Genomic DNA, 21520 nt, shown 5'->3' with positions numbered 1-21520 from the left:
TCACCTCCCCATGTCTCCAGGCCCTCCCAGGGCTGCCCTGCCCTGCCCCTTCCCTGCGAGGGCCACGGGGCAGAAAACCCTCTCTTAGTTCATCGGCCCCCCTGGCTCGAAGTAGGGTTCCTGCTGGCTCCCCAGCTGCCCCAACCCTCGCCCCTTTCTACCATCTTTAACCTGTGCAGCTGGCGGTGGGCCCCGCTCCGCCCACGCTCTGGACCTGGAGGCCGAGGAGGAAAGGGTGCGTCTGTGCGAGGACCGCTTGGGGCTCGCCGGCCGTGAGCTGCTGCTGCAGTAAGAACCGGGCTGCAGCCTTCGGGGTGGGGTCCGGGCCGTGCCTCTGGGCTCACCCGATATTGCCGTGTGGGATTAAGTGGCCGCTGTGTCAGGTTTTGTGGCCTGTCTCAGGCACAGCTGTGCACCCACCCCAGGCTTTGCTGGGGTTTCTGTCGCTGTTGGAGGGAGTTCTGCTAACTCCCCCTCCCTCCTCTGCTAATTCTCCTTCTGCTGGGGGACTGCTGCTGGGACAGATACCTCTGGCGCTGAGCGTGACCCCGAGGGGTGAGGTGGAGGAGCTGGGCCAGGGATGGCAGCTGTGCTGAGCCCCCCACCCATCCCCCGTGACGTACAGGGACAACAAGGACCTCGTGGAGTTCGCCCGGATCCACCCGTCAAGCGGCTGCCCTGGAGACCTGGCCCCCCATCTCATGATCGCCGGGGGCTCCTCCCTGCAGAGCAGCCAGCTGGGCGGGGACCCAGCCCCCCATCCCCACCCTGCCCACCCCCCCTGGCTGCCCCGCACCCGCAGCCCCTCCCTGTGGATGGGGGGACATTCCTACGGTCAGTGCTCTGAGGGCAGGTAGGGGTGCATGGGGCAGGACAAGAGTCCTGGCCGGGCGTGGTGGCCATTGCTGGCCTGGGGCTGACAGCCCTCAGCCTGGAGCCCTGCTTCCTGCCCCGCACTGCCTGACCTCAGTGCCCTGTCTCCCCAGGCCTCGGGCACCCTGCCCTGCACCAGAACCTGCCCCCCGGCTTCCCTGCGTCCGTGCCTGGCTCCATGCCCCCCGTCTTCCCCCTCTCCCAGGATGCCCCCACACAGCTCGTCATCCTGCCTCCTGAGCCCACGCCCCACGCCGCCCCCCATGCGCTTGGTAAGGGCCCCCCGGGCCAGGCTATTCGCGTGTGCGGCTGTCAGAAGTGGGTCTGAGGAAGGGAGCAGCCCCCCACGGGGGTAGGGGAAGGGACAGGGAGTCAGGCACCCGGCCAGAGCCCGGGAGGCAGGTGCGAGGCGGTCGAGCGGGAGGTGAGGGCTGGCAGAGGCCAGCTCGGTGGCTGGGATGCAGCCCGGCGCTCTGTCGCCGCCGGGGGCTGACGAGCCCTTTGGCCCGGCCCACAGCTGATGTCATGGACCAGGCTTCACTGTGGCCCCCCATGTACGGGGGCCGGGGCCCTGCCTCCCACATGCAGCACCCAGGCCAGCTCCCTGTCTACTCGCGGTCCCAGTTCCTACGGCAGCAGGAGCTCTACGCCCTGCAGCAGCAGCAGCAGCGGGCCGCTCAGGCTCTGGAGCAGCAGCGGGCCACCCAGTTCCAGGTACCTGCCCCCTCGGCCACACCCAGCTGGGACCCAGGACACTGCTGGCTGCCTCTCTGCTGCAACCTGGCCTGGCCCAGGAGTCCCCACTGCACACTCCCCCCACCCCTGCCCCACGCTGATGTGATGCCCTGAGCAGGGGGCCCAACCGGGCTGAGCCTCTGCCCCAACCCAACAGCAGAAGCCTGAGGACCGCCACCTGGAGCTGGAGGAGCCCGCCCAGGAGAAGGCCTTGAAGTCCACCCACAAGCCAGTTGCCTTAACCCCCACGGCCAAGGGCACCCCCTCACCCGCCACCGCAGGCCCTGCCAAGCTGTCACCCTGCTGCCACTCTCCCGCCCCGAAGCCCCCCGCCGCCAGCTGCCCTACACCACCGCCGCATCCTGGCGCCCCGTGCACTTTATCCGTCTGCCCCACCGGCAGCCCCGGGCCAGGCTCCAAGCTGCCCAGCGCCGAGGAGAAGAGTGGGGAGGGCCAGCGGCCCGGAGCCGACCTCAACACGTTGGAACCAGGTGAGAGCGGGCGGCACTGGGCTGGCCTTGGCCTGCCCCCCTCCACTCAGGCCTGTCACTTGTCTGGTGGGCAGGGCTGCCTGGCTTAGCACCTTCAAGGGTGTCCTCACAGACCCAGTCCCCCCAGTAGGGCCTGGGGCAAGGTCGCCTGTCCCTCTGCTCTTTCTCTTCCTTCTTCTCCACAGTCCTTCTGGGGGACCCACAGGGGAGGCACTCAGGGCCCCCGCCCCTGGCAGATGGGGCAGGATGAAGGTCAGGCCCAGCCGGCTGGCACTGGAGCCTTGTGGATAAGGAAGCGCCTGGCCTGCCGGGGACAGTGGCAGGACCACAGGGCAGCAGGCACGAAGCTGGGCAAGGGAGCTCATCCTCACTGTCAGGGCCCGAAATGCCACCACTTGGGCCCAAGGCAAGGAGAGGCAGCCTATGGTGGAGGGTCCAGGCCCAGCCTCGGCCTCTGCAGCTGCCCTCCCACCCTCCGCCCCGCAGCTCCTCCACAGCTATTTGATTCTCTCTCAATTAGGCTGAGTGTGTACACGGGAAGCCCGTGTGGCGAACATAAAATTCGTCCCAGTTCCACAAGAAGGAGGCTGAAGCCATCCGAGGTTGTTGGGTTTTTTTTTTCAGAGTTTTTTTCCTTTTTTTTTTTCTTTTATTGTAGTTAATGGGGCATAATGCCTCCGACAGGCTGCCAGCTCGTTCTGGTTCAGGGAAAGCCCTGATTCAAGTGTCTTGTTTTAAAATCCCCCTTTTCTGGTTAGCCACACCACACAGACCAGAGATGGCCTCCAGGGACCGCCATGGACCCCCCCCACCCCCGCCCCACCCCCGCACGAGGCAGTGGCTCGAGCTGGGGAGCACACAGCTGTCCTGGCCAAGGAGGAGGGCCTGGGGGCTTCCCCTCCTGCACCCGGTGCTCCCCTGCTGCCCCCTCAACATACCACGTCCCCATTCCTGCCTCACACATTTCACAGGCAGAGGGTTGGCTGGGGATCCTCCCCGTCAGGTGTGGGTCTGAGGTGTTTGAGGTCACCCTCACCCCCAGCTGCTCTCTCCTGACAGCGCCCTCTTTTGCAGACCTGCCTCCCGGATACACGTGCCCTGCGGCGGGCTCGGGCTTCTCCCTGCCCCGCATTGTGCACTCATCTGACCTCTCGGACCCCGAAACTATGCAAACCGCCCCGCCGGGGGCCCAGCCTGAGCTGGCCAGGACGTTCCCACCCGGGGAGCTGGGCCCACACAGCCCCCAGAACCTGGAGGAGCCTGGGCTGCCCTCAGGGGCCAGGGAGGCCACCCAGGACCTTGCCGCACACCCCAACCCTGCCGAGCGGGGACCCCCGGGGAAGGCAGCGGACCCCAGCCCACTGGAGGGGCTGCGAGAACTGCGGTGTGGGGCCCTCCTCGAGGGAGGGGGACCTGAGGCCACTGGCCAGGCTGATTCTACTCAGGGAGGGGCCCAAGAGGAGAGGACCACAGAGGAGGGACGGGAGGAGGGAGAGCAGGGGCCCTCATTGGGGGCCAGCCCCCAGGCCACAGAGCAGCCGGCAAGGAGCCTGGGTGCCCCGGATCAGGCCACGCCGGGCGAGCAGCAGGCCCCTGCAGAAGCAGAGGCGGAGGAGGCGGCCAAGTTCAAGGAGGCCGAGCTGGAGGAGGAGGAGGAGGAGGACTGGGGGCTGACTCCCGAAAACAGCCAGCCGCCCAGGGAGCTGCCGGGTCTGGACGCCCTGGTGGCAGCCACCATCAACCTGGGGGATCTGCCCGCTGTCAGCCCACTGGACCCTCAGCCCCGCACTGTCCCTGGGCCACCCAGCACAGCTCCCCTGCCCCGTAGCTCAGGGATTCATGGCATTGCCCTGCTCAGCGAGCTGGCCGACCTGGAAATCCAGCAGCAGAGGACTGAGCCAGACCTACAAGGTAAGCCCCATCCCTCCGGAGCCCCAGGAGCTGGACCTTTGGGCATAGGCTCAGGGTCAGCCGGCCAGTGGCCTTCAGCCCTGCTCCGTTGTCCCCACAATGTGGCCCCTTGTCAGGAAACCAGGCAGGTGTGCCCACACGGTGTTACCCCCAGCCCTGGCTGCAGGGTGAGCCATGGGGTAGGGCCTCAGGGCCAGGCCTGCACCCTGACGATGGTGTCAGAAAGGTGGCTGTGTGTATTCACGATGCCCTGAAGGGGCTTGAGGGTGTCTCCAGTTTACACACAAGGATGCCAAGGCCCACAGGGGTGGGGGTGGGGGGGGTCAGGTCACTAAACTACGGCCTCACAGCCAGGAAGCGGGTAGGAAAGACGGTGCTCTCGCTATAAGCTTTCACTTCCTTGGGTTCTGCAGCTTCCGAACCTAGCCTGCACGGGGCCCAGCTCAGGACGTGGCAATCTCGCCTCCCAGGCCCCAGGGAGGTGGCACCCCCCACGTCCCCCTCAGCCTCACTAGGCCTTGGGGCTGACCTGCGGGACAAGATGCTCCTGGGCTCCCTGCACCCTGCCCAAGGTCCCCAGGGTGCCAGCCCAGGGCTGGTGCCGCCCTGACTCGGACCAGAGCCCAAGGGCCAGGTGTTTGCTTAGGCCTCTCTAGCACTTAGGTCCCACACAGGGACCCCTCCCAGGCGCTCCCTGCCGGAACCCCTCAGGCGGTGAGGGGAGCACCCCCAGCCAGGCTTTGTGCCCCGTTGATACTTATAGAAAGAACCCAACAAAGTCCTCAGCTGGCCCACTCGTTTTCCCACCGCGTGAAGCTCTCCACTGCCCACTGCCAGCCACCAGCACCTCTTGTGCTGCATGGAGCTACGGGAAGGTTCTTGTAAAGTTAATTTCCCTGAAGGTCTCTGTGTCACTCCTCTCTTGTCTGACCAGAGGGGCCACCACTGTGCTGAAGAGAGTAAGCCGGGGGGCCCTTGCCGGTCAGGAACTCTGGGAGGGCCTCGCCTGGAGCTGTAGCGTGAGGCGGGGCTGCCCCAGTCAGGGCCTTGCTGCCCAGAGCCACCGAGCGAGTGTGGCTGGCGTGCGGGTGCACCGAGCAGGCTGCCGGGCGCCATGTGTGTGGCCACCGGTCTGTGCACGTGAATGCCTGCTGGACCCGTGCCCGTTCATTGAATGGATGCTCACGTGTAGACCACGTGTGTCCCATTGTGGGTATTGCAGCTGCCAGCCCAGGCCAGGCCCTGCTGCCACTGCTGGGTCTCCACCCAACCCTTCCCTTCTGGAACCTCCAAACCCTCCTCTCCCCTCCTGTTTCTCCCAAAACCCCCGCCCTCCCCTCTTGGAGCCCTCAGGCCTTCACCCTCCCCTCCTGCTGCTCCCAGGCCCCCACCCTCCCCCTGTCCCAGTTACTTGGCCCGTCTGCGCAGCCTCTCAGCTCTAGAGCCGTTCCCTACAAGCTCAGTGACTGCTTTGCCTGAAATTACTTAGGAAATCAGTTCATTTTCTGAGCAAAAGGCAGGACTCACAGACAGAGGAGGCGGGAGAAGACCATGCCGGGAACGGGCCAGGGTACAGAGGGGAGAGGGAGGGGTAGAGATCCAGAGGGACATCGGGGCCTCCTGCCCCCTCCTCCCAGAGGAGACCCCCTGAAGTACCTCCCAGGCCAGGCAGAGCTGGTGAAAGGCCAGGTGGCGGCCCCTGAGAAGTGGGGGTGAGGAGGTAACCAGGTTCTGAAAGGTGACATGGCCCCCAACTCCCATAGCCGGGCCGAGTGGAGCTGGTATTCAGGTCCCGGGCTCTTTGCTCCCAGGCTGGGGCCAGCCCCACCCTCACTGATGTGGGCGTCCAGAGCCCTCACACCCCGCACCAGTAGGACTTGGCCGCAGGACCCTGGCTTATCCCCCACCTGGGCTCAAGTCTAGGGAGCTCAGTGGGCAGGCTGCCCAGCCCGCGGACCGCCATCGCAGGGGGGCAGGGACTCAGGCCCCAGATGGAGCCCTGGGGTGGGAGGGAGTCGGACACTTCTCTGGCCGTTCACTTGGCTGGCGTGGATGCTGGGGCCTGCCTGCAAGGGCCCATCCCCAAGACACCCAAAATGCTCCACTCTGCATTTGGAGGGGCCACTGGGGGGCATGGTGCCCACTGGGCTTCCCATCCACCCTGGAATTTTGGGAAGGCCAGGCCCTGTCCCTTCCGGAGTATGGTTGCCCCTTGTTCCTGAGTGACCCACCTGGTTTAGGTGAGTCAAGATCCCAGACCCCCCTTTTGAACTTCCCTGCTGACCTGCACCCCTCCTCCCACCTTCTCCTGTCCCCAACAGCTTCTACCGGCCTGGCTGGTTGGGGGAAGTCCAAGCCTTGGCCCTCTTCTGTGCCTGTGGAGCCCTCAATCTGCCTGGACAGCCCAGCCCTACATCTCTTCCGGGACAGGGATTATAGACCCCCGAGGCTTGGGGGTGGGGCTGTTATTGTCTGCCGCACAGCTCCCTGAACTGGAGAGCAAGGCCGGTTGTTTGGAGGCCAGAGAAGAGCCCAGCAGCACCACCACCCCCGCCATCTCCCCGAGCCCACCATCCCCTCGCAGAGCTCACCCTGCAGGACTTTGCAGTCTCAGCAGGCTTAGCCTGAGGAGTGGGGGCCGGGGTGGGGGGGCTTCAGGGAGGAACAGAGGGGCTTCCTAGCAGTCACAGGGACCCCAAGAGATGAGGAGACCCTGTGGAACTTTTAGCTGAAATGGGGCTTGCAGATATCCCTGCCCCAGCTGGAGGTGGGAGGAGAAAGCCCCCTCAGCGCCTCCCCCACCTTCCCAGGGCACCTTTGACCCAGCAACCCACCTCTGGCCTTGACCCAGCACTGCGTACAGAGGGTTGAACTTCCGGTGTCCACCTGTGCTTTGTCCCATTACTGAGGGTGGATCACTGTGATAACTCCATCAAGGCTATGGCTGGGCACTTCCCCTTTTGTAGTTACTAAGTATTTCGTGGGGAGGGACTTTGAAATGGTGTGATATCCCCTTCCCCTTCAAACATTGGATTCATTTATCTATATCAGTGTGACTTGTGGAGTTTTATTCGCTTCAATCCGTTATAATTTGTCACTGTCACTATTTAATTTTGGTGATTGAATTATCTCAGATTTGGCCCCTTCAGCTGGATCATCCTCTGAGAACTTCCTGTGTTCCCAGCTCACCCCGAACGTCCCAGTCCCTGGAATCAGCCATTTCTCCAAGGAGCCCAGTTCGCTTCCTCAGAGAATTTTAGAAGCCAAGTTCAGGGTGCTAGGTGTGCTCGTTGCTACTGGGGTGTTGCTGCTCTCAGGCCTTCTCAGAGGGCAGAGCTGGCTGTGTGTTCTAGAAATCACGACTGCCCACTGACACCTCCAGCTCTAGGCACCCTGTCTGACCCCACAGGGCTCATCCTGGCTGATGCCTTCCCCAGCTGTAACGCCTCGTACGATCAGCCCACCTGTGCATGCCCAACCCCCATTTCTGCCACCACCCTCTCCCCGTGGTTGCGCTCAGTCCCAAGTCTCCACTCCAGGCCTGTCCCCTGGATGGACACTGCCCTCCACTGGCTCGGCTCTGACCCTGCACTGGGCCATCCCTCCCCACCCACCAGGGCTGACTCTCCGGGTTTTCATGGATCTGGAAGAGGGCAAAAATGCGAGGCAGTTTCTGTTACGAGCATAGCAAGCCACGTGCCTGAATGGTGTGGGCACTGTCCTGAGGACTTGTGCCATCCCAGCCGGCCTGGCCCACAGTAACCAAGGGTGACATCTCTCCCACCCAGAGCAGAGGCGAGTGTTAGGTGCCCATCTCATTGTTCCAGGCCGCCTCACTGCGCGTCTCAGGGAGTCCGGCTGCCTCCGGGCGTCTGGGGGTGGGGGTGGGTACGTGGGGTAGGAGGGAGTAGCCTGGGCTGTGCTGAGATGCAGGCTGACATCAGGAGCCTCTTGCACACACACTGACCCTCATGTCCCCTGCAGAGGAGGAGGATGTGCTAGCCTTCAACCTGCAGCGCCTGGCCACGCTGGCCTCAGCCTGGTCCCTGGTAGAGGCTGCTGGCCTGGAAAGCCCCGCCTCCTTGGCCCCGCCCTCCACTGCCGACTCCTGCAGGGCTCCCACGCTCACCCCCCGCATGCAGATCCTGCAGCGCAAGGACACCTGGACCCCCAAGACCAAGCCTGTGAGTGGGGGGCCCTGGTCGCCCCCATTGCCCAGTGCCGTGACCTGGGGGAGGCCTCGAGTGCCCAGGCTGGCCACCTACCCACCCCATCTTGGTCCCCTAGCTGGGCTCACGGGCCCCTGTGCCCCTGCCTACTAGGTATGCCCACTGAAGGCTGCCATCGACCGTCTGGACACACAGGAGGTAGAGATGCGCGTGCAGCTGGCGGAGTTGCAGAGGCGCTACAAGGAGAAGCAGCGGGAGCTGGCCCGGCTGCAGCGCAGGCATGACCATGAGTATGGCCCAGGCTGGCAGTGGGGTGGGGAGGGCTGGAGCGTGGCTTGTGGAGACACCCCCAGTTCAGGCACTGGGGCAGATGTGGGCACAGCCCAGCCCAGGGCCACCGCCTTGTGGGAAGAGGTCAACCTGTGTATGCTGGGATGAGTTGGGCCAGAAGTGGGGGCCTGGGAGGGTCCCCAGAGGTAGTGGAAGGTTGAGGCGTTCACTCAGTGGAGAAACCAAGGGAGAGTGGAGGGGTGGAAGGACCACCCAACAGAGACTGGTGCGAGGCAGAGGCCGGTCCTCATGATAGGGGGGCAAAGGGTGAGAATAGTGGTATCTGAGAGGGGGCTGGGAGGCCGGGGCAGGATTGGGGTGTGGGAGGGCGGAGGGAGCCCCTAAAGTTGCCGTAGCAGTGCGGGGAGCTCACCTGACTGGAGTGTGCAGGACGGCTGAAACTGGGAAGCAGGGATGGTGGGGGCAGCGGGGACGCTGGCTCAGCCTTGCCCTCCGTTTGGGGACCAGGCTCCCGCCAAATCTTGGGAGGGCCCGCCCCCCGCCACAGCTCCCAAGGGTATTGCCCTCTCCTGGACCCCTGTCAGGGAGCCAGGACAGGCGTCAGCCTCTGACCACCCCTCCTGTGGCTCCCAGGAGAGACGAGAGCTCGCGGAGCCCTGCCAGGCGAGGCCCCGGCCGGCCACGGAAGCGCAAATACTCCAGCTTGCTGCCTGCCCTGCGACCCAGCGAAGGCAAGAAAGTCAAGTGAGTCTTGCATGCATGGGCCCCGTGGGGTGCGTGGGGCCGGAGGTTACTCAGTGGCGCTGGGCTGGCCCAGGTGCCCTTGAGGCCCGGGCAGTGGGGACTGGGCTCCTCTCTGGCTTCCGTGGCCGCTGGGCCTCCGTCACAGCTTCTCCTGAAGATCCAGAACCCCGGACCAGCCGCGGTGGGGAGCGTCTGGGGCACTGAGCCCGTAGCAGACAAGCCCCTCCCCCTGGGCCTGGGGCATGGCCGCACCAGCTCCACGCACCTGGCCGTGGCCGGCTGGGGCCGTTGCATCCCTCCTGCCAGGCCCCAGCCCCAGCCCGGCCCCACGAGTGCGAGGCGGCGTTGCGTAAAAGCCTCTTTATCTGCACCGTATAGAGTCGTTGGTCACGCTGCGGTGCTGCGCACGGCTGCCGGCGCGCGGTTATTATCCATTACCCGCCCGGCGCAGTCATTGGCGCACTCCCGGGCCTGGTATAATTGTCCTTCTCGGCTACAAATTGCCTCTCCCGGCAGGCCCATTTGCATAAATCCTCGAGCTCCTCCAAATACGATTGGCGCGGCGTGTGCGCACTGCATCAATCCTGATGATTTGGTAATAATAGTTAAATCGGCACTAAATGGTTCCTTCAATTAAGACAGAGGCAAAAAATTAATCTCAGGGCTTTATGTCACAAAACATTAGCAAACGCGGAGAAGGTTACAGGGAGGGGAGTTCGCGTAGGCTGCTGCGGACGGGGAGGGGATGCACCATATGGCTGGGGGGCCTCCCCAGGCTGTCCCTCCGCCCTGCCCAGGTGTCACCCGGCGGGGGCTCCAGGGGCCTCCCTTTGAGGACCAGCCAGAACTGTAGGGGCTGCTGGCTAAGACCAGGGCCTGGCAGGGGGCCCTGTTGGGGAGCCCCTGGCGAAGCTGCCCCATGCTTTGCTCGAGCCCGCCTGGCGCCAAGCCCCTGCCTGACCCTGGAAGCCCCATCCTGGTGCTTGCATTGTGGCCACTTTCTCCACTGACCTGAGAAAACAGGCCCTGGCTGGACGAGGAAGGAAGCCAAGGCCAGGGCCCTCCCTTCCTAAGGATCGGGGTTCCCTCCCGCCCTCTCCCCATCTCAGGCTCCTGCCCACTCTCCATCCCTCTGGGGGGCCCCTGCCCTTCAGTAGCTGCTGACAGTTGGACCCAGGCAGGAAGTGGGAGGGCCGAGGCCTGGGGGCCAAGCATGGTTCCGGGCCGGCTTCCTGCCTGGCCTCTCTGGGCAGGAAGGTAAAAGTTGACGTCTGGCCGCACAAGGCCAGGGCCGGGCCAGGGCCCTCAGCCTCCATCTGTGACTCATTTTCATTAATGCTATGTGGGTAAGGGAGGGAGTAGGTGAGAGGCCTAGCCCCCAGCCCCTGTCTGGCAAAGGACAGGCAGCCAAGCTCCCAGCCTCACACCTGTGGGACACAGGGAAACAGGCTCAGAGTCAGCAGCTTCCAGGGCCCCATCTGGGAGCTGGGGGGGGTGCGGGGTGCAGAGTTTCTCCTTTGAGACGGAGAATTGAGGGCAGGGGACAAAGCTCTGAGGGGTCTGAGCCCAGCACTGGGGGTCCCTGGGGGCTAGGAGGCAGAGCCTGGGCACGAGTTTCTCTGGCCGCTGTCCCCCACATCCTCTTCCTGGCGGTGGCAAAGATGCTCGGGGTGGATCTCTTTCTCAGGGGCCTCTCCTGATGCCCTTTTTGTTCCTAACTGAGGTAGCTGCTGGCCTTTGCACTCACTAAGTGACCTCAGTGAGTGCAAAGGCCAGCATGATCCCACCCCAGCCTTGCACAGAGGCACAATTTAAAGCATCCCCATTTTCCAGGTAGATAGACTGAGGCCACAGCCCAGGTCACACAGTGGCCCAGCTGGCCACAGAGCCCTGGCCCTCAAGCAGTGGGCTGCCCCTCCCCAGTCAGTGGGCAGAGGGGGCTAGCTAGGTAGCGGGGGCCGGGGGGCTCAGCACTGGCTTGGCCCCCCTGGCCTCCCAGCAGCTCTGTGTGCTTAGAGGAGACTGGCCCAGGGGCACAGCCTTGGCCAGGAAAGAAGCAGGGCCCTTACAGGGGCAAGTGGGTCTCCCAGACATGCAGCTGCACCACACGACCCACCGCGGTGCCCTGGCTGCTGCCACAGGGACTGTCTCGGGGACAAGGCCCAGGTGCGCAGGTGTGACCCGCGCCCCCCGTGCTCCCAGGGCAGTGCGGTCCAGCCTGAGCCTGCTGTGCACCGAGCTGCGGGGCGGCGATGATGAGCCCTCGAAGAAGCGAGGCCGGCTGGAGAAGGGCACCTACGTGGGCCTGCAACCCGCATCTGCGGTGAGTCCCACAGCAGCCTCACCCTCAAGCCCGGGGGCAGGATGTCAGATGGACAGGACAGGGGGCAGGCGGTAGACCAGCCCCAGGCCAAATACTGCCACCCCGCCCTGCCCCGTGTCACCATCCGGCTGGGGCCCCACTGCTCAGATGAGCAGACAAGGTCCGGCGAGCTTCGTGTGCGTCACACAGAGGCGAGCCTGTGAGGCTGCAGGTGTGACCCGGGCTGGTTATGCTCCACGACCCCTCGCTCTCCTCTGCTCACTCCAGCGGGAGGAAAGCAACACACAGTCATCACAGGTCACAGGAGGGAGGGCTCACGATGTCCACCATGTCAGGTGCATACCTGGTGTAGTGGGTGGACCGAGGGCACTGCCCCTCCCTTGGGACAGGCTTCCCCAGGGGTGCCAGCACCCCATTCCTTCTCAGTACAGTGGGTGCCTCCCACCCCTCACCTATTTTAGGGTCCTGGGAGGGACAGGTGAGAGGTGGGTCTGAGTCTGTTGTCACTTTGCCTGTCCCTCCCGGAGCAGGAGGCTGGTCCCTCTCTCTAGGACATGACACACACCTGGGCCCTTGGCCACCCTCCGCCAAGCTGAGTAGGCTGGGCCGTCCGGGGAGGCTGTGCCATGGGGGACAGGACAGGCACAAGCTTAGGCTCCAGTGGGCAGGCCCTGTGCCCCGGGGCCAGATTCCCTCTCGAGCATTTTGGAGGGCAAGGCCAGCGAAGTGTCACCTTCCAGGCCCAGCGCTGGCAGAGGGGAGGCCGAAGGCCGCAGGGCCGTGGCTCAGGGCGGGGGACCCGGTGACTGCAGCCTCCACCTGCCCGTTTACTACAGGAGAAGGTTCGGTGCAAGAAGAACAGCGGTCAGGGCGACCTGGCATCTGCAGTGGCCCACAAGGTGGCCCAGCTGAAGCCGAAGGTCAAGAGCAAGGGGCTGCCCACCAGCCTCAGCCCCTTCCGGCGGAAGGAGGCCACCCCAGGGGGTCGCATCCGGAAGAAGCTGTCGCGAGCCAAGAGCGCCAAGGTGTCTGGGGCAGCCCGGCACCCACAGCCAGATGGTGGTGCTGCTGGCAGGGAGACACCTAAGTTCCCAGCCCAGCCGGCAGCGGCCACAACACATGAGGCAGGCAAGTTGTCGGTCTGAGCTGCACAGCCAGGACCTCCACGGTCACTGGAGGCTGGGGGAGTGGGTGGGCGGGAGCTGGGACAGCCATCAGAGCCTGGTCAGGGCTCATTGCGTATGCCGGACACAGGGAGAAGCTCTCACTGGCCCAGGATGGGTTCTCCGTGCCCCACCCCCACACGGGGGGGGCCACAGGGAGAAAAGAGGCTGCTGGATGCATCCTGGAAAGAGGGGCTAAAAATAGCCCTTCTGCCCGCTCCAGCCTGCCTTCCTGCAGCGTCCGGCCCAGTGACCTGGAGGGGTTATCTGGCCCCCAGCAAACACACATGTCCAGAAACAGGAGCCTGGAAAAATAGATGCTTCCTCCCTGCCAGCCCCTGCCCCCTCCCCCAGGTCCCGACTGAGAAAGAACAAAGGGAGGGAAGAGGAAGCAGGAAACAGGAGGGCATCTGGCAGGGGGACGAGGGAGGGGAAGGGGCTGCCCTGGGGAAGGGGGTCCCCAGCCCTGCAAGGCGGGTGCTCCACTGCCCGGCGCATAAGAAAGGAAAACTGAGGCAGAAAAAGGGAGGTCAGAGGCAGCCCCTTCTCCTTTCTGGTCCAAACACCCTCACCTGGACACCTGGCCCAGGTGCCTGCCCTCGAAGCAGCCCCGGGATGACAGTGACGGGCTCCACTCAGCCCCCAACACATCCGCCCCCCCGAACCCACCCCAAAATGGCACTGCTCTGGTGCCAAATCACCTGGACCACCCGCCTCTCCCCAGGCAGCGGCTCGGACAGTGAAAACTGCGAGGGTCTGTTGGAAACAGAGGCACCTCCCAAGGACCCCGGGCTGGCACTGCACGCTGGGGCCCGCGTGGCCGTGCTGGGGCCCTCGCCCTCCTCCGTGGTCAAGATGGAGGCCAACCAGAAGGCCAAGAAGAAGAAGGAGAGGCAGGGCTTGCTAGGTACCCAGGGGGTGAAGGCGGGCTGGGGCAGGCCTGGCCGACGAGGGCCCCAGCAGGCAGCTGGGGCTCCTGCAACGGCTTCCCTCCCTCCCTCCCCAGGGGCCTGCCGCCTGTCCAGCCCCGAGAGTGAGGTCAAGGTCAAGAGGAGGACGGTGAAGGCCAAGGTGGGCGGCAAGCTGGAGCGGGCCCCGGGGCGCAGGCCCCCAGGTGGGCCTGGCAAGAAGAAAGCCAAGGGCAAGGCCAAGGGCAGCCTGCGGGCAGAGCCGGGGGCCACACCCGGCAGGGAAGCCCTCTGCAGCCCCACCCGGGCCTTCACCTGCCACGAGGAGGGCAGCAGGCTGGCCAGTGAGCGCCTCAAGAGAGCCACGCGCAAGAGCACGGTGCTCCAGCCAGGGCTGCGGGTGAGGGCCAGCGGGCACCCCAGGGTCCTGGGCCCAGCAGGGTGGGTGCCAGATGTGAAGGGCCTTCGGGGACATTTACTCCACTCTTTCTCTCCACTTGCTACACCAAGTCACACTCTGGGACTCCTATTCAGGGTCACACTCAGGGTCGGCCTGAGTCACACCATGGTCAGGCTGGGGGCAGGAAGGCTGGTGCCACCCTCACCTCAGCCCCTCCCCTCCGACAGCGGAAGAACGGGGCCCTGTCCATCGCCCTGTCGCCCCGCAACGCCAAGGCCATCCTGGGGAGGGGCAGGAAAGCGGGCAAGGTGAAAACCAAGGCTGCCGGCAAACAGGTAGCATCCCCACCCCGACCTTGGGACCCAGCCAGCCCTGACCTCTCCTGCCCCTCCCAAGAGAGCTGACACTTCTGACCCCCCAGGGCAAGGGCCGGGCGGTGAGCCGGCTGCTGGAGAGCTTCGCAGTGGAGGACGACTTTGAGTTTGAAGACAGCAGCAGCCTCTCAGAGGAGGAGGAGGCCAGGGGCCCCCTGAGCGCCGAGCAGAGCGCCGCCTTGGGTGAGCGGCCAGGAGGGGATGCCGAGCGTCTGGGGCCAGCAGTGGGCGGAGAGGGGCCAGGTGCTGACACCCCCATCTCCCCAGCACGCTCATGCACCATCCACAAGGAGGACCTACAGGACGGGCTGCCCGTGCTCATCCCCAAAGAGGACAGTCTGCTATACGCAGGCAGCGTCAGGACCCTGCAGCCCCCCGACATGTAAGGCCTGGGCGTGCGCAGGGAGGGGTGTGGGCTGAGGCCTGAGCGGGAGGTGGTGGATGCGCAGGCCTGTCTCATGCTCCCCCACCCATGCCCCTCAGCTACAGCATCGTCATCGAGGGTGAGAGAGGCAACCGGCAGAGGATCTACTCACTGGAGCAGCTGCTGCAGGAGGCGGTGAGGGGACAGCCCCCGCTCGGCTCACCACCCCAGGGAGGTGGACCTGGCTGCGCCCAGCCCCTCCCGGGCACCCCTTGGCCAGCCCCGCCCACTCACGGCCGCCGCCCCCACTGGTCCCGCAGGTTCTTGATGTCCGGCCACAGTCCAGCAGGTACCTCCCGCCCGGCACGAGGGTCTGTGCCTACTGGAGCCAGAAGTCCCGCTGCCTGTACCCAGGCAGCGTAGTGCGAGGTAAGCCCCGCCCAAGGACCCCCAGGGAGGCCCATCAGCCCCTCCCCTTAGGCGAAGCTGAAGATGAGAGACCCGAGTGCCAGGGAGGAGACCCTGTCTCTCAAGGAGGGCCTCCCGCCAGCCCTGCTTCCCAAGCTGGAGCGGGTCAGACAGAGCAGATGATAACATCAGCTCCCTGGTCGCCAGGAAAAGGCGAGGGGGGACCTGGGGTGAGGACAGGGTGGAGCCTCTGGCTGTCCAGAAGGCCTAGCAGAGAAGGGGCCCCAGAGCCCCAGACCTGGGGGTTATAAACTGGTCACCTGGGCACCAGCTTTCCTGGGGTAAATCCTTCTGCCCCCTCCCCCAGGCACAGGACGCGGGGACCCTGCGGTCTGACAGGTCGGGGGCAGGGGGGCGGGCGGGCCTCAACCAGGCATGTGTTTGCACACATGTGCGTGTGCGTAGGGGGAGGCCGGGGCCCCACGTCCCTGTGAGTGTGCCCTGGGATGCGGGTGATGGATGGCGGTAATATTGCCTCTCCGGCCGCACTCCAGGAGGTGGAGGGGAGGCAGGCTGCTCCCAGCTGCCATGGCAGCTCCAAGGTCAAATGTGATCAGGGAGCAGAATATCCCAGCATCATCTGTCAGGCGCTACGGAGCCCATCCTGTCATCCTCCCGTCCCGGCCACCCGGCCACCAGGGAGAACCCCGTGGGCCCCGAGCAGAGGGCCCCGTGCTCAGGTGGGCCCTGTCTCCAGGCGCCTCCAGTGATGAGGAAGACGACCTGGACTCCGTGGTGGTGGAGTTTGACGATGGGGACACCGGCCACATTGCTGTCTCCAACATCAGGCTGCTGCCTCCGGACTTCAAGATCCAGTGTGAGCCCCAGGGCCCTCCAGCGTGGGGTCCTTACCTTTCTGGGTCGGCCCCTATGGCTGGAGTCGGGCTGACAGTCTCCCAAGGAGGGAGCAAGGGGAGGCGGTCACCCTGGCAGCACGGCGCTGAGGCCACTGGTCCACTCTGCAGGCACAGAGCCCTCGCCAGCCCTGCTGGTGTCCAGCGGCTGCCGAAGGACCAAGAAATCTTCCTGCGAGGCGCCCCCACCTGGTGAGGCCGCCGCTCCCAGCCTGTCTCCCAAGGCACACGATGGCCCTGAAGCCTCAAAGACCCCCGGGAAGAAATCCGCAGGCAAAGACAAAGCTGGTACTCGCGGGACTGCGGGGACCTCGGGTGGGGAGGCACCCTCGGGAGTGGGGGGCCAGAAGGGGCGGGCAGGTAGTTCCTCTGACTCTCCCTGGCCTCTCCCCAGGCAAAGCGGAGCTCCTGGCCTCTGGTACCAAGCCCTCCGCGGGGGCCTCAGACCACTTCCTGGGCCGCCGGGGCAGCCCGCTGCTGAGCTGGTCCGCGGTGGCGCAGACCAAGCGGAAGGCGGTGGCCACGGCCGCAGCAGGTGGCAAGGGGCCGGGCGTGCTGCAGAACCTCTTCCAACTCAACGGCAGCGCCAGGAAGCTGCGGGCCCGCGAGGCGCTCTTCCCCGTCCACAGCGTGGCTGCTCCCGTGTTTGGCAACGGCTTCCGCGCCGACTCCTTCAGCAGCCTGGCCAGCTCCTATGCTCCCTTTGTCGGCGGGGCCGGGCCCGGCCTGCCCGGGGGTGCCCACAAGCTGCTGCGGGCCAAGAAGGCCGAGCGGGCGGAGGCCGAGAAGGGCGGGCGGCGGCGGGCGGGCGGCGAGTTCCTGGTCAAGCTGGACCATGAGGGCGTGACCTCCCCCAAGAGCAAGAACTGCAAGGCGCTGCACGCGGGTGACAAGGATGTGGGGCCCAGGCCAGGGAGGCCCCTGCCCGGCCCCAGCTATGGGCACCCGGCCCTTGTGGGCAAGGACAGGAAGGGGCGGTCGCCTGTCCACCCGCTGCCCATGGGGCTGGCGCTGCGCAAGTTCGCAGGCCAGGCCGAGTACCCGCTGCCCTGCGACAGTGACTGCCACAGCTCCTACTCGGACGAGGAGGAGGACGGGCCTGGCCTGGCCCCCGGCGTGCCCTCCCGCTTCCTCGCCCGCCTTTCCGTGTCCTCCTCCTCCTCGGGCTCATCCACCTCCTCCTCCTCTGGCTCCCTGTCCACCTCCAGCCTCTGCTCCTCGGATGACGAGGGCTCCTCCTACAGCTCAGACGAGGAGGACCCAGCCCTGCTGCTGCAGACCTGCCTCACCCACCCGGTGCCCGCCCTCCTGGCCCAGCCCGAGGCCCTGCGCTCCAAGGGGGCTGGCCCACACCCGCATGCCCAGCGCTGCTTCCTGTCCAGGGCCGCGGTGGCCGGTGGGGGCGTGGGCGCGGGCCCCAGCAGTGGCAGACCCAGGCTCAAGCGCAAGGAGGCCCTGAGCTTCTCCAAAGCCAAAGAGCTGTCCCGGAGGCAGCGGCTGCCCTCCGTGGAAAACCGGCCAAAGATCTCAGCCTTCCTGCCTGCCCGGCAGCTCTGGAAGTGGTCGGGGAACCCCACACAGGTAGGTGGGCCCGACCATGCACACTTACACACAAGACACACCATCTTTCTCTCCTACACACTCCCTGCGTCTGTCTCTGTCATTCTGTCCTGTGTCCCCTGCCCGCCGCCTGTCCCCGAGGCTCCTGTCCTCACTGCCCTCTGCCCCTGGCTGTCTCCTACAGAGACGCGGCATGAAGGGGAAGGCCAGGAAGCTGTTCTACAAGGCCATCGTCCGGGGCAAGGAGACGCTTCGCATCGGGGACTGTGCCGTCTTCCTGTCAGCTGGGCGGCCCAACCTGCCCTACATCGGCCGCATTGAGAGCATGTGGGAGTCGTGGGGCAGCAACATGGTGGTGAAGGTCAAGTGGTTCTACCACCCAGAGGAGACCAAGCTGGGGAAGCGGCAGAGCGACGGGAAGGTGGGGACCGGGGTGGGGCAGGGGGTCCGGGGGTAATGGGCAGGCTCAGAGTGGGGGGCCTGGGAAGGGGTATCTCAGCAACTGGCACCAGCAGCCAGAAGGGGAGTGGTCATCTATGGACATCCCTCGCCCCCGGTTCCCACACCTCAAGGCCTCCCGGCCCAAGGGTGCCGTGGGCCCCACAGAGAGTAACACAGCTGAGGACTCAGGCCCCAGAGCCAGGCCACCTGGATCCCTCCCCAGCTGGGCCTTTGTGGCTCCCCACGCAATGGGTGACAGTTTCACCTTGTGGGGGGCTGTGGCCCACAGCAGCCTGTAGCACCTGCCCTCAGCAGCCCATGTCCCCCACCACGGGCCTGCTGATCCCTGCCTCCCAAGGTCAACCCAAGACAGAAAATGCCCCCAGCTCACTCTCCAGTCTTCCCTGAGAACCATGTTTGCAGACGGTGCAGAAACAAGTGTTTCTCCAATTCTGCCAGCCTGCTGGGGGTCCGGGCGCAGACCCCGGCCACACAGTTAAGAGCTTATCCAGAACTGAGGGTCCTGGGTCAGGTGGGGTCCGCTGGCCAAGGCCAGACCTGATGCTGAGCGCTCCTCGCCCCCTTCCCCAGCAGAACGCGCTGTACCAGTCCTGCCACGAGGATGAGAACGACGTGCAGACCATCTCCCACAAGTGCCAGGTAGTGGGGCGCGAGCAGTATGAGCAGATGACACGGAGCCGCAAGTGCCAGGACCGGCGGGACCTCTACTACCTGGCGGGCACCTACGACCCCACCACCGGGCGCCTGGTGACGGCCGATGGTGTGCCCATCCTGTGCTGAGCCTGCACAGACCGGCTGCAGGTGACCCACCTGCCCCGCCATGCCCAGTGCCAGAGCCACAGGGACGTGAGGACATGAGGACCCAGCCCCATGCCTCCGAGCGGGAGGCTGGCCCACACCTCGGAGGGGCAGGTCTGAGCAAATATGCAAACCCACCAAGGCAAGATCCAGGCTTTTTTATTATTTTCCCTGGAAGGAGAGAGAGCTTTTGGGCATCAGAACCCAGTTCATCCGTCTGCTGCGGAGGGTCGGCTGTGCCCCGACTGGGACCTACCGGCGCTCTCTGTTTTCCCACATCGGCAGTTCACGAGAGATTAGAATCCAAGCCATATTTTCCCTAGTACCTCCGACTGTCTCCCACCAGGGAAAGCAGAAATCAGGTGTGTTGTCTATTTATTTCTCTATGTAAATATTGTATTTCTGCGGGAAAGTTTTATGGAAAAAAAGCCGAAAAGGATTTTTTTTCCCTCACATGCGTAACGAGGGTATGCGTGCGTGAGTGTGTGTGTGTGTGTGTGTGTCTGTGTGTGTGTGTGTGTGTGTAGAGATTTTGTTCTTGGGGGGGGGGTTCTTTGAAAATGCACTGTTTTCCTCAGCCTAGCTGAGTTCCAACTGGGGCGTCTGTGACGACAGAGGCAGCTGGGGGTGGGGGCAGAGGGGCCGGAGGGCACAGGAGAGGTCAGACAGGACCCTAGGTTACACCTGTTGATATCTTGGGGGGACTGTCTAAGATGGAAGTCACACTCAAGTTTATTTCCTTTTAATTCATCTCCTGGGAAAAAAAGGATTGGGGGGCGGGCTTGATGATAAGGGTCCCTCGGGGAGAGAAGGGATGCCAGAGCAGGCTCCCCAGCCCGAGAGTGTGACGGCAGCCATATGTGTATCTTACCTCTGTTTAAAACAAAGCAAAAATGAACAAATATTTTAAACTATCGATAAGAAAAAATGATGTTTTGATTTTATTTCCTGAATGTTCCAAGTTATTTCTGATTTCCGTCTCAATGGCCAGCTTGTCCAGCCTTCACTCAGAGCAAGGAAGGAACTGGCCCCCGCCAACTCATGTGGAGGTTTCTGGGACTTTTCTGCGGCCACTTGGCAGGGCCGCTGGCCTGGCAGGGTAGTGCTTGGGGCACAGAGCAGGGTTCCGTCCTGCCTACAACCCAGCCTCAGGTGCACGGAGCAGCCCTCTGCCCAGCGCCCTGGCTACCGTTGTGCCGTGTGGGTGTCCCAGACCCTCAGCACCACCCCCGTAACCCTGGAGAACTCATCACACCTCCACTTCTCCTGAGGCCAAGAGGGACAAGCAGGGCAAGCCAGACCCGTGGCCCAGCAGCCCTTGTCCCCGAAAATACGCACTGAGGGCCACGTGCTCCCATGTCTCACCATGCTAAGTCTCCCCTGGCCACAATGGGAGCCCCAGGAAGGCCTCCCAAGTTAGCCACTGCTCCTTAGGACGGGCTCTTGTGTGACCCACAGGCACAGGCCAGGCACCTGGGAAATAAGGGATGTCAGTGGGTGCCCGGGCCCCTTTTTCTTTCCAACCAGGAAATCACCCCTCCCCCGCTCCTGGTGGCTCCACGGGAAGTATAGGGACATGGAGGGATTCCCCTGCACCGCAGCTTTCTTCTCCCACCCCAACTCTCCACTTTGTCTCGGCTCGAGTGCAATATTTCATTCTGGTGGTCGTCCTGGAGAGGCGGCTGAGGTCCTGCTGGCGGCTGGGGAAGTGGCAAGATGCTGTGGGGCGACGCGGCCAGTGCCAAGGCGTGTGTGGGGAAGCCCCAACCACAGAAATTAGAACCTGAGGCTACTTCCAACCCCAAGCACCGAGGCAGGAGCGAACGAACAGGCAGCCTTTTCTTGGCCTCCCGCCCTCCCATGGGTTCTTCTCCCTAGTCCATGGACTTTTGTCCTTTGCTTTTCTCTTCCCATCCCCCTCTGTCCGTGCGCGTGCGGACAGCGCGGCCCTTCCCACCATGGTTAAACCTGGCAAAAGCACGACTCTTGTACATGTGTAAACTAAGAGGACGGTTGAATTGTTTTTCAATGTAAACACTAAAAACAAACAAAAAAAATACAAAGGTTTTATGAACAGCAAACTCTATGTAAAGGCATTTTAGTATTAAATTTTTTATTGATAACTTGCTTAAGAATAAATATATGAACTATTGTGCAGGTTTTCAATGGTCCAGAATCCTAACTTCACCCCGGTGTCCGTGTGCGTGTCCCATGGGGACTCCCTGGAGGGACTGGGACATCTGGGTCAGGGCTACGTCGGCTGCGGCAGCCGAGCAGAGCCCCTTGGGGTGCTGGGCCCGTGAGAGGCACATGCAACCAGAATGATTTTGGGGTGGCCTTGGCCTTTGAAACCCCCCAGGATGAGGGTCCCTTATCTTAGTAGATCTCCCCCACGGTGGGTGAGATGTTCAGCCTGAACCAGTCCACGTGGCCAGGCCGGGTGCCCCTGGCGGGGAGGAGTGGAGGGCCCAGACACAGGAGGAAGGGTGGTCCCCACAGTGCAGGGGAGGGGTCTGTGCAGACCAGACAGCAGACACCCTCCTCAAGGAAGGCATGAATTGACTCATTTGAGAAACATTTTCAGCTGTGCAGGAGTAAACAGCAGTCCCGATCGTTCAACAGCAGGTTGGCC

At 64.0% G+C, this 21520-nt stretch overlaps 1 protein-coding gene across 15 annotated transcripts in view; it reads left to right on the top strand.

Moving 5' to 3' along the window:
• Positions 1 to 21048, top strand: part of BAHCC1 (BAH domain and coiled-coil containing 1) — a 63033-nt gene extending 41985 nt beyond the window's left edge. For 8 of the 15 annotated variants that reach the window (XM_073797904.1, XM_073797899.1, XM_073797902.1 and 5 more), the window contains 23 exons: positions 180 to 288; positions 626 to 834; positions 987 to 1145; positions 1391 to 1587; positions 1766 to 2099; positions 3174 to 4010; positions 7995 to 8194; positions 8333 to 8469; positions 9104 to 9214; positions 11417 to 11537; positions 12374 to 12669; positions 13429 to 13607; positions 13707 to 14008; positions 14143 to 14343; positions 14430 to 14565; positions 14650 to 14764; positions 14866 to 14941; positions 15067 to 15175; positions 15912 to 16031; positions 16180 to 16356; positions 16463 to 17649; positions 17813 to 18049; positions 18661 to 21048. In XM_073797904.1, coding sequence (XP_073654005.1) covers positions 180 to 288; positions 626 to 834; positions 987 to 1145; positions 1391 to 1587; positions 1766 to 2099; positions 3174 to 4010; positions 7995 to 8194; positions 8333 to 8469; positions 9104 to 9214; positions 11417 to 11537; positions 12374 to 12669; positions 13429 to 13607; positions 13707 to 14008; positions 14143 to 14343; positions 14430 to 14565; positions 14650 to 14764; positions 14866 to 14941; positions 15067 to 15175; positions 15912 to 16031; positions 16180 to 16356; positions 16463 to 17649; positions 17813 to 18049; positions 18661 to 18870 — 5759 coding nt within the window. In that variant the 3' untranslated portion in view covers positions 18871 to 21048. The remainder of the gene's footprint in view (positions 1 to 179; positions 289 to 625; positions 835 to 986; positions 1146 to 1390; positions 1588 to 1765; positions 2100 to 3173; positions 4011 to 7994; positions 8195 to 8332; positions 8470 to 9103; positions 9215 to 11416; positions 11538 to 12373; positions 12670 to 13428; positions 13608 to 13706; positions 14009 to 14142; positions 14344 to 14429; positions 14566 to 14649; positions 14765 to 14865; positions 14942 to 15066; positions 15176 to 15911; positions 16032 to 16179; positions 16357 to 16462; positions 17650 to 17812; positions 18050 to 18660) is intronic. The other 7 variants (XM_073797903.1, XM_073797907.1, XM_073797908.1 and 4 more) reach the window with 7 other exon arrangements.
• Positions 21049 to 21520: the final 472 nt, after the last annotated feature.

Source organism: Tursiops truncatus, chromosome 20 (genome assembly GCF_011762595.2).
Source record: "Tursiops truncatus isolate mTurTru1 chromosome 20, mTurTru1.mat.Y, whole genome shotgun sequence".
Classification (NCBI taxonomy): Eukaryota; Metazoa; Chordata; class Mammalia; order Artiodactyla; family Delphinidae; genus Tursiops; species Tursiops truncatus.
Note: the sequence above shows the minus strand (reverse complement) of the source record. Positions and strands in the feature narration are given on the sequence as shown.